The following is a 12,345-nucleotide window of genomic DNA, read 5'->3' as shown; positions in this document are numbered from 1 at the left end:
AAGGGGCTTTTTCAGTAGTCTAGAACAAACTATCACAAACAATAACTTGCCTAATTACACTATCCTGTCTAGTTAACCTAATTAACCTAGTTAAGCTTTTAAATGTCACTTTAATCTGTATAGAAGTGTCTGGAAAAGCATCTAGTCAAATATTATTTACTGTCATCATGGCAAAGATAAATAAAATCAGTTATTAAAAATGAGTTTTTAAAACTATTATGTTTAGAAATGTGTTAAAAACATCTTCTCTCTGTTAAACAGAAATTGGGGAAACACAGATTTCTTCATGTAAACAACATACCCACAATAAACCATCAAGAACCTGGCTTGACAGCCGTATTTATTACAGAAATAAAAACACAGGCTTGTTAGTGCCATTTGAATTTCAAAACAATCAATGCCAATAAAGAAAAAAATGATTTCCAAGATGGATTCTAAGTGGACTGCAAAAAATGCCAAAATACAGGACCTTGTGTGGACCTTTTCTTTTGAATGATGTGAGCTAAGAGTGCAACGCAATCTCACGGCAATTCAGAACTTTTTGATTTAGTGGCTATGGACAATGATGTTTTGGCAGGTTTGTTGCTGGTAGGTTTGTCTCACACACACATGCACACACACACACACACACAGACACTGACACACACACTGTCACACACACAAAGCGTGCAGAACAGGGCAGCTGGAGCGACTCCCTTCAGATTCACCACGCATGATCGAGTTCTTCAAATTTGCTTAAACTAAGCATTCTAAAGTATGGCTGTATTTCACAAGGATTCTGACACAACAACGCTAAGCATACACTTTACACAACTTGCGTTTAAGGGAGAAACACGTCAAACTTACTGAAACATTAGAGAGCGCGTGCTGAAAGGCAGAGGAATGCGCTGTCTTTAACTTCATTGACATGGACACCAACAATCCGCTTTTAATATGATTGAGATAATACTCCTATTAAGAGTCTACCATGTAAGCAGCGATTTTTGATTAAATTAAAGGACCACTGAGTCTCGTAATGCGGAGGTTTTTCTTTTCGTTCGCCATGCGGTATCAAATTCCATTAAAACAAAAGTGGAAAGTTAAAAATGAAACATACAAAATTAGATGAAACTCTGGAGGAAACGCTGGATAGCCTTGTAATGCAACATTAATTGTTTTATATTAAAACTTGCCTTCAAAAAGTTCTTCCTTGGACTTATCCATATTTCTTTGCATGTTCAACACATGTCGGCCACAACAGGAATTGAAAAAAAAACTGCAACTGTGTTAATTGCGTAAATTTTTTTAACGCGTTAAATGTTTCAAATTAATCGCATATATATATATATATATATATATATATATATATATATATATATATATATATATATATATATATATATAAATAAATAAATAAGAATATGGCAATTTTAGTTATCATGCAGTTCTGTGCTTTTATAAAATGTGCTAAAGAGAATTTTACATGGGGTGTCAGTGACGGATGGTCTGTTGGAACCCTGTGGAGATTCAATCTCCTCCAGGTTCTTCTAGGTTCTCATATTGATGTTTAATTCTCTCTCTACCTCCACTGCTTCTCAGTTTCTGCTCTCATTACTTCTGTCTCATTACAGGCCAACGATGCCTCAGGGAACACCTGGAACTGGCTCTACTTCATCCCACTCATCATCATCGGCTCCTTCTTCATGCTCAACCTGGTTCTGGGTGTGCTGTCAGGGTAAGTCTGAAATCAGAGTCGTCAAATTAGTTTAAAGTGCGGAGGGATTTTCTGGAACTCTCAATTGCACACATGTAAGATGTCATCATAAGCGTCAGTGATAAGATGGTGGACATCACATTTATCAATACATTCATCCATGTATTGACTGACTGACTGACTAATTGATTGAGATTGATTGATTTGAGGTTTCGTATATTTTTTGAAAGCTAAATAGTAAAGTGTGGATGTTTAAAATGCTTTGTAACCTTATACGTTTTAGGGCTATGTTGATATTTTAATGCTTATTTTGGTTGTAAAACACTGTAAAACAGATGTAAAAGTCCAGCAGCTGCTTTTAGATGGAGCATTGTTTAATACACAAAGCCACTGTTCACTGAAAAGTTACTGAAAAAGGTGGAAGATTCAATTGCCGCAATTATGAAATTGGTCACATTGTTCTGTCATTTGACAGCTGTTGCGTAGCTTCTCAATGATCTTTGGCTCTGTGCTGCTGCTGCTGCTGATCTGAGAGCACATGAAAATACCACATTTAATAACATGCTTTTACACCTAACTGACCCCTTAACTTCAGTCAAATGTATCATTCTGTGAAATGATTCCATAGTTGTGTTCATTAGTTACATTGAATCAATGAACGCAGTTAAATCCTCTGCTCTGTTTGATTTCCTAACCATTGCTCTTGTTTGCTGCATATTTGCAGTTTCTGCATGAGAGGGCCCTCAGGCCTTTGGAGCAGATTTACTACTGGTCACAGAGTTGTGCGTTCCTAACAAGATGTGCATGAGAATATAGCAGCTTTTGCTGAATTGCAATCTTGAAATCATTTTAAATAAGCACGCAGCCCTAGTATATTTAGAGTATTTCCCTCAAAGTTTAAACTTATAGCTTACAAAGCTGGGAAAGAAATAAATAAGTGCATGATTACCATATTTCTAGCATTTTAAGTTTTAACATTGTTTAAACACTTTTGGTAAAATATTGCTGGTTACAATTTAAATCAGGCATGTATTAGCATGGACTAGTAGTTTTCCAACATGTTTTTTAGGGGTGTGAACCTACGCTGGTCTCAAGGTTCGGTGTGGTTACGATTATCATGTCATCAATTTGGATCAGTTCGAAATCTCTGTGCATCACGGTGCTTTGATGATGCTTTCCATACTTAATTATATGTTTTTCTTCACAGCACTAGAAATATTTTTTATCAAAATCTATACTTATATTTATTTCTATATTTAGATTTATAATACAATTTTGTCATTTAATACAAGCAGTCAGACATATGCGCTTTAATTTTACCTGCTTAAAGAAAACACTCTCTTTGAATGTTTAAAACAAAACTCAAATACATGCACAGAAGATAACATGAGCATTTGGAGCAAATAAACTAATGTAAATATTATCCTGCTTACTTTCGAAGTGTTGTCTAGCATGTTCTTGCACCCCTATAATTGGTCTGTCTTTACCCGCTCATCATAAAGGGCTGCTCTAGAACCGTCAGCGCTGTTCACAGATCTATTACTGAACCGATACTGAATTGTCTGTGCATTGAAGAAACAAATAATTATGGCACCCCTAATGTTTTATCAAAGTAATAATGTTTTACCAAGACTCTAAACTGTTACCTAGTTTCTAACATCACATTTTTATTATGTTAAAAATGACCAACATGTTTTAGGATGTTACTAACATGTTATGAATTATTAACATATTACAATATTTGTAGCATTTAGCATTTTACCTTGTTGTTAGCATGTTGTTACTATGTTAAACTGTTCTAGTCTTTGCTAGTAAGGTCAGTTGAAAAAGCAGAGTCAAAACACAGAAATAAGCTAAAGGACTGACCTGAGTTTGGTGGCGCTAACTGACATTAGATAAAAAACTTTCTCTCTGAAGAAAAAGTTAAGACTTTATTTTGATCGTCCCTATTGCACATTTTGTTGACTAATAGTTAATTGTAACTACATGCCAATGACCTATCATTTGAGTATTAGTCAACTGTCTGTTTAATATTTACTGATACTGCTCCTTTAACACAGTTAACTGACTATAAGAAACTTAAAGTACATGTCAACTTACACTAACTCAAACCCCAACCTAACAGTCTACTTATAGGGTGCTTTCACATCTTTTCATTCAGTCCGGATCAAGGGCAACAAATGGTAAATTGTAGCATTTTTCTGTCGTTTTTGGGTCCTTTTTACACCACACTGTTTGCTTTGGTCCAAACCAGTTGAAAAGAACGAAAATGCAGTAATGTGACAAAATCCTCATCACTCATTGGCCAGATGTTATTTAATGTATTTCCTAAACTGCTTTTTGATTGGTCAGAATAAACATGTGGGAAAATGCCAAGGGAACTCCTGCAAGTAAACAAACCAGCAGACAAAAGAAAGAAAATTAATCAATGAACATCTCTTTAGACAAACTATACATTTCGAGAATAAATCGCGGCTTTAGCTTGAAAACAATGTTTTGATGCATTGCAAACATCGAAGGCACATCGCAAGTCACTTCAGGAGGCATGAATAAATTTAGCTAAACTGTGAGATGGTCATCTTTTGGAAATATTGCCAATGATCCATCAGGTGATGTTTTTACCTCTCTCTCTGAGTTTAAAACTGTTGGTAAAGCACCGTCAACAAATATTTTTCCTCCACACCTCATAAGATGGAACAGCGCATCGAACTATGGCAGCTGCATTTGTCCAAAAAGGCACAGGCTTTTTGTTCTCACCACAAACAAACTGCTCCAGGGTTCGTTTGAAAGCGTACTGAGACCACCTCTCCAAGGAGGGCTCGGAACACTTTTTGGTCCGCTTTTGGTGTGCACTCAAATGTGATTGCTACATTCACACTTGCCCAAACGAACCGCATCAAGAGGAAAAACTAACTCTAGTGCGATTCAACCAAACTAAATAAGTCAAATGTAAAAACACCCATAATCTATTGAGAATTAGTTTGCATGTAGATGCAATGTAACTGAATTTCAACAAAATGCTTCAAAGGGACCATCAAAATAAAGTGATACCAAAAGTTTCCTCAAACCAAAATAATTTACAATAAACAGAAGGAATAGTAATTATTTTTTTTAGTGAGACAGTTTTAAAAATGTATGATTATTTTGAACTAACAGAATTATTTGGCTATACTGAATTTCTTTGCATTGTAATTAGTCTATAATTAACAATTGCATTGTCTGTTTTCCTGTCATTCGCACTTGGTAAATTCATTTCAATTTTCAACTGATCTTTTTGAAAGGAATCCGTGATATGAGCGTTCTACTCTTGTCTCAGAACCTCATGTAATGCACTTAAATGAATGAATGATCTACTTTTGGAATTCACACTTTTGGCTGTCCACTAACATACATTTAAATAATTTGGAGCCAATACAAAGTTTTAGCCATTTCAATTTAAACTACAAGCAAACAAACAGCAACTCTTTAAGATTACACATCTTAAAGGGATACAACATGGTTGGCCGGCTCTTCTAAAATAGATGGCCTTTCCTAACCAATTGAAGGTCCCATAAAATTATTTCTGTTCAGCAAGTTGGAATCAGTGCACCTACAGCTTGAACATATCCAGAGTAAAAGCAATGTTAAGTGCAGTAGAGCAGACCAATTTGATTTGGCAGCTTTATTTTGCCAATGCAGTGTTGGTCACAATTAAGTTTTTCCTCCATCGATCATGATCGAGCCAAAGGATCCACGTACAAAACAAATAACAAACACTTAGACTAAAGCATCTTTATTTTCCCCTCATGGTCTCTCTCTCTCGCTAACACAAACACTGGTTTAATGGAAGGTCTGTGGATAAATGTTTTGTGGTGATCTGTATAGCGGCTGGTGGGATTTAAGTTTATGATTTCCTGGAAGTTCTCAATCTAATGTTCACTATTTCACTGAATGGCTTATCATGTCTGTGTTGCTGTCGTGTGGCATTAAGTACTTGTTGTTACTTCTTCAGAGGATCTCTAACATGCTTTGACATCTCTGCTTTTAAGGCTTTAGTTGACAGAGGCTCATTCTGGTGTGCTGGTGCTGGTGTTTGTCTCTGTGGAGTACAGTAATCAGAGAATGACAGGAGAGCTGGCAGTGGGAGAGTCTTTGTCTTCATGCTTTATCTCTGGTGGCAAACATATGGTGAAAATTTGTGAGCTAAATTCTCACTTTTTGTGAGTTTCACTGAATCTGCTGTTTTGATGGGAGTCACAGCACACAATGACAGTTCAGTGGATGTAATTAAGTTAGGACACCCTATTAAATCACATGTTTTTTTTTTCACATCAGGTAAAAATACAACAACAACAACAACAGCAACTTTTGTATATGGTCCTTGGCAAGTCTTAAATTTTAGAAGATAAAACACCAGATGAAAAATGTGACATGGCATATCACGGCAAGGCAAGTTTATTTATAAAGCACATTCATACACAATTTAATTCAAAGTCACGCTGTGTCATTATTTATTTAACAAAACAAAAGAGCTAAGATATAAATGCCATCCATGGGTGACTCACAAAATTTAAGAGCCTAAGTGCTGGAGTTTGTATTATTTCAGTGTAAAATAATAATCACAGATCTGATTTCTCACTTTTTATTTATTTATTGAGATGTTATTGAGATTCTGGGGAAGACGTTTGAGATTGCTATAGGATATTTTTTTAAAGGAGAAAAATTTAATAAGACTTTATCTGTCGCTTCTGTAAATAGTCAGTGTATGTGAGTAAGGCTTTCTGCTTTAAATGCTGATGAATTTGCTTCTCTTTACCTCAATGCTCAACCCTCCTTCATATCTCTCTCTGTCTTTCTCTCTTAATTTTCATGCTCTCTCATCGTCCTTCAAGTAATATTATCATTCTCCACTCTGGCAGTGTGAAATGTATTTATTTAAAGCTGTTTTTAGCTGTAAAGGTGAAACAGGCCTTCAGAGACACTCATCTTGAGAGGATTTGCATAAAGGTTTTTTTTTTTTTTTGCAGTTACTACTGCCAGTAGATGTTTATGTACACAGCACGTTCAAGGTCTGTGTGTATGGAAGTGACAGGATATTTTGTACAGAGACTCTATCTGCTTTAAGTTCTCTAACAGTGTATCTGTCCTCATGGTTCAAGAGTACTGTGCATTCAAGAGAGCTGCACAGCCCCCAAATTATCACACTTCCAAAGGCTTTTTACAAACTCCTGAAGTGTGAAATGTCTACACACCATGGGCCACGAAGGATGATGGGAGCCCAGGAGCAGATCTAATTAGGCTAAAATAAAGTGTTACATAAAGACATGGCACAGTCTTATTTTGCCATGTCCTTCTTCTTGTACTTTAAAAGCGGATGTATGAGAAAAGATTGTAAAGGAAAATATTGTCACATTCTCCGCATTGACCTTTCAGTTATGTCACAAAGACTTATATTTTAGTTTTATTGTAAAAGCTGTGCGTTTTTGAGTCCACATTTGTGTGATTCATGGGTGTTTTTTGATTATTTATGCTTAAATACACTTTTTTTCTGATTATCAAAATAAACTCCATTTAAAATTCTTTATACTTAGACATAATCTTGCTTCATATTCTGTAAAACAAATAAAAACATCAGATATTTACAGCAAATATTAAAAATGTGGTTAACAGTAAGTTTCCTTAATATATGGTGGATATCTGTAAATTCACTTTCTCAGAATTCCCTGCATGACACTTCACTTTTTATGCTTTTTTGTTGACATTACTGTGGTTCTTTTTATTTATTTTTCTCTTGGGTTTGCATTACTTTGCTGTTTTTATGTGTGTCACCATGAGGGTGTTTAATAGTTGTGTAAATGACACTATGCACATTCTATGTATCAGTACTGTATGTTTCTCAGCTTGTGGGAACATGTATTTGTGATGAGGATTGGTTCATTATATGACTTTGTCATCAATCTATGTTTATGGTTGTCTGTGTTAAAAAGTTATGTTGTGTAGATAAAACATTAGTGTTCATTCATTCATTCATTCATTCATTTTCTTTTCAGCTTAGTCCCTTTATTAGTCAGGGGTTGCCACTGCGGAATGAACCGCCAACTTATCCAGCATATGTTTAACGCAGCCCTTTCAGCCGCAACCCAACACTGGGAAACACTCATACACTCTTACATTCACACACATACACTATAAGGCCAATTGAGTTCATTCAATTCACCTTTACTGCATGTCTTTGGACTGTGGGGGAAACCGGAGCACCCAGAGGAAACCCACGTGAACATGGGGAGAACATGCAAACTCCACATAGAAATGCCAACTAGCCCAGTCGGGGCTTAAACCAGCAACCTTCTTGCTGTTAGGTGACAGCACTACCCACTAATCCACCGTGTCACCCTAAACATTGGTGTTTGACCAAAAATGAATGAAATGCATTAATTTACTGTACAATTTATACATTTCTTTTAGGTTCATATATTTTTAATGGGTAATATCTGGAAACCACAGCTGCCTTTTTTATCCTAAAATTTTACAGATTTTTTAATAAAAATGGTTGTATCTAATTGATCTTTTAATACTCTGCATCCCTAGCAGAAATGTACAATTTTATCAGTGTGGTCTTTTAGTTGTCCCTAAAACTCGTTTGATCAAGGGGTGACCAGGCCTTTTCTCATTATGCTCCAAAACTGTGGGATTCTCTCCCAGTTGTCATTGGGAATGCAAATTCTTCAGAAATCTGTTTTACCCTTATTTTTTTTTTTATATATTTTTATTATATTTTTTTAGGTAACAGTTTATGTAAAGCACTTTGTGAAATTAACTTTTAAATGTGCTATAAAAAATAAATGTATTACTATTATGATTAATAATAATAATAATAATAATAATAATAATAATAATAATAATAATAATAATAATAATAATAATAATAATAAAATAATAATAATAATAATAATAATAATAATAATAATAATAATAATAATAATAATAATATACTTTTAGGGTGAGTGTATTGTGATGTCACAGCATACATCCTGTGGGCAGCTTTGTTGTTTATTTGTGTCAGTGTGATGCACTGGATGCCTTGGTTGTGTGTATGTGTGTGGGGGCCAGAAGAATAGTTCACCTGTCTGACCATAAAACCTTCAAAGGAAAGGACCATTGTGAGGCCTCATGGGGAGACGAAAGGACCTCCCCTGTTTGGGGTTGGAGGTGGGGTGGGCAGTAGTGTCATCCTCTCAGTGGGTCATTGGGCAGCAGGGTTCCAGCATGAGGCCAAATCAGAGCCTTTTCATCTTGATCACTCTCTCCTCACAATGGCGTTTTGACCCTAACTGTATGAACAGCACTTTTAGGGAGTACGAGTACCAGAGATAGTTAGTTAACTGGTATATTGTTCATATTCAAATTGTGGATTGTCAAATTGTGTTGATGTTTCACAACATTGTAGACAATGCAAAGTTATAAATTGACAAGTGTGAAACTGATAAAGAATATATTTACATTAAATATTAAAAACATATTTACATAAAAGTGTCCATTGTTCTTTTTTAAATATTACTTTTTAAGTATTGTTTGTATAAGCTTTGAAGATCAAAGTGTTGTGTAATATATTCGGATATGCTAAAGAAGATATGCTTAAAGATGTTTCTTTAAGTGATTGAATGAATGTTTTGTTTCTGACAGATTGTTAGCAGTGGACCAAATTAGATCAAAGTAGACTGAAAGAGTACACAGAAAGGATGGTTTTGAAGGGGCCAAATCATTGAATGATCTATTTCAGGCACAGTAAGAAGAGAAGTGATACTACATTGTACAGTTTTATTAGCCCCCCTGAATTATTAGCCCCCCCCCCCCGTTTAATTTTCCCCTCAATTTCTGTTTAATGGAAAGAAGATTTTTGCAACACATTTCTAAACATAATAATTTTAATAACTCATTTCTAAAATGGATTCATTTTATCTTAACCATGATGACAGTGAATTATATTTCACTAGATATTTTTCAAGACACTTCTATACAGCTTAATGTGACATTTAAAGGCTTAACTAGGTTAATTAGTTTAACTAGACAGATTAGGTTAATTAGGCAAGTTATTGTATTACAGTGGTTTGTTCTGTAGACTATGGAGAAAAAAATATAGCTTAAAGGGGCTAATAATTTTGTCCCTAAAATGATAACAATTTTAAAACTGCTTTAATTCTAGCCGAAATAAAACAAATAAGACTTTCTCCAGAAGAAAAAAAATATTATCAGACATACTGTGAAAATGTTCTTATTCTGTTAAACATCATATTTTCAAATATATCCATTTACAAACTCTTACCAAGAATAGAACAGAAGATAGCTGACAATTACTTTAGTCTACAATAATGATAATTTAATATCATGAAAATTGAAAAAAAACTTTGATAATTTAATATCAGAGAAAATGGGTCAGGTCAGTATCCTCAGCAGTAAATAAATGGAGAACTTTTAAGCAAATGTTACTGTAAGAAAATTAATTAAATAATATTTTTAAATAAAAAGTTGTAAAAAAAATTATCGAGATGGATTGTTGGTGATTTTATGAGTGTTAATGGTCCAATTGGGTAGCGATATATATGAAGAAAGTATAATTAAGACCTAAAAAAAATTAAGACCTACAACACAACATTTCAGTATCACTGAAAAAAGTGTTGCATGCAGAACTGTTGCAAACAATTTATTTGTGTTGAATTTAAACAAACAAATTAAGTTTAGTAATGTTCAACTTAATTTGTTTGTTTAAATTCAGCCCAAATAAATTGTTTACAACCTCTTAACATAAAGAAAATGAGTAAATCCAAGGAATCGTCTTTGAATAATTTTTTTCAGTAAGATTTTAAGGCCTAAAATTTATCTTTTGAAGTTTAAGACATTTTAAGACTTTTAAGACGTTGCGGATACCATGTAAAAGCATTTTGTTGTCTTGTAGGCTATTTGTGAGAATTCACACATAAAAAGACACTTTACTGTTTTGAACAATGTCTCACTCCTAACTTTCTGACCAAAATCATAGACTATTTGGAGTTTTTTTTTCTCTACCACTACAATAAAAAAAAGCTTTTATTTATGTAGTAAATATCACACTTTTAACGATCAAGCTTTCAGTCAAATTAATGACTGATCCTCACAAATATAACCTCACAATAACAGATGGGTGTGCAGAAAGTAAATCACCCATTCATGTATATCTCAGAAGACATTTTACTAAAACACCCAGACATTTAAGCTATTAATCGCCATTTACAGCGATGTGCACTTCACAGACAGCCATGCCAAAATGACACATCTGTTTAGAGAAATCTTGCTACTCTTTAATTCCAGCAAGCAGAATTGAACAGGAGGCTCAAAATCAAACAGCTCTATTAGCATTTCTTTTTTCATTTTTGCCCACAAACACAGATGATGTAAAGTGTCTAAACTTTGAAATCTGAATCTTTTTGGAAAAATGTAAAAAACGATGACAATGACATTATGACAAACCCAGTCAGCATATGAATCTTTTTTAGATTCCATTTTACTGCCTCAGGGATAACTTGTGGATGTCTTTTAAAAAATATTATGACAAGTCTCTTACATAGTTTTAAAAATCCTGCTGTCATGGTCCTGACCTGACAGTCTTGTCCGTCCTGTCATTGTTTTATGTTTCCCTGTTTGTCCTGTGCTTGTTTACATTGCTTTGCCTTAATTTGTGTTGGCCATGTGCTGCTCTTGTCTTTCCACCTTGTTTTTAGTTACCCCATCGTCTTTAGACATTGTTATCCTGATTTTTTTCGATCTAAACTCCAGAGATCGCTGATAAACACTTACATTCACACAAACTACGAATCTGCCTTGTTATGCACTACAAAACCTAGTAATGCACCACACATACACAACTGGTTCCTGATTCTGGCTGATTACAATCTCACAACTGATGGTGCTTTTGGACTGATTACTGCACTATAAATACAGCACACTAACACACAGTTGTTGCTGAGACAGGTTATCTGTTCAAGTGACATTACAACATGTTTCCTTTGTCTTGATTTAACGTGTTTTTGATGCTTGCCTTGTTTATTCCTGTTTGCTGCATGCCTCTGACCAATCTGCCTGCCTATTGACTACGAATCTGGATTGACTGTATACATCTGTTTGCCCCTGTGTAGACCATTCCTTGCCTGACCATTCTAATAAACCTGCATGTCGATCTACACCTCTGTTGTCAGTATCATACCCCTGGTTACACTAGCCTTGTGTCTTGCCTGTTCTAGTTCTCTTGTCTAATTATTGTTTGTTTGTTTGTTTGTAGCTGCTACTTTCTTTTGTTTGTTCCTAGTGTTTTCTTGGTTTGGGTTTTAATTTTCATCATTTTTCTGTCAGTCCCAGTCTTGTATTAGTAGTTGATTATTAGTAGTTTTTTGATTGTTTAATTTCTCTCTTCAATATTTTAGAAGTCTTAATTTCAGTTTCTATTTGATCTGATTGCCCTTGTCAGTCTAGTTCTCTCCTACTAGCTGCAACTGAGTCTGCTTTCTTCCAACCAGCCGTGACCCCTGAATTTAATATACGCCTATAAACGTGCAGCATCATAGCTGCTTTTTTTAATCCGATCAGACTTATTTTCAGGCCGACTGATTAAGATTTGACTTCTGGAAAACCTGTATATTTAA

The 12,345-nt window shown here is 34.6% G+C and overlaps 1 protein-coding gene across 20 annotated transcripts in view; it reads left to right on the top strand.

Annotated features, from left to right (window-relative positions):
• cacna1ba (calcium voltage-gated channel subunit alpha1 Ba) overlaps positions 1-12,345 on the top strand; it is a 190,962-nt gene that overhangs the window by 82,102 nt on the left and 96,515 nt on the right. For all 20 annotated transcript variants that reach the window (XR_015490270.1, XR_015490271.1, XR_015490268.1 and 17 more), the window contains 1 exon segment: positions 1,611-1,714. Coding sequence is in view for 15 of the 20 variants with exons in the window: in NM_001114548.3 (NP_001108020.3) it covers positions 1,611-1,714 (104 nt within the window). In the remaining 5 variants the exon portion in view is untranslated.

Source organism: Danio rerio, chromosome 5 (genome assembly GCF_052040795.2).
Source record: "Danio rerio strain M-AB ecotype USA chromosome 5, GRCz13ab, whole genome shotgun sequence".
Taxonomy (NCBI): domain Eukaryota; kingdom Metazoa; phylum Chordata; class Actinopteri; order Cypriniformes; family Danionidae; genus Danio; species Danio rerio.
Note: the sequence above shows the minus strand (reverse complement) of the source record. Positions and strands in the feature narration are given on the sequence as shown.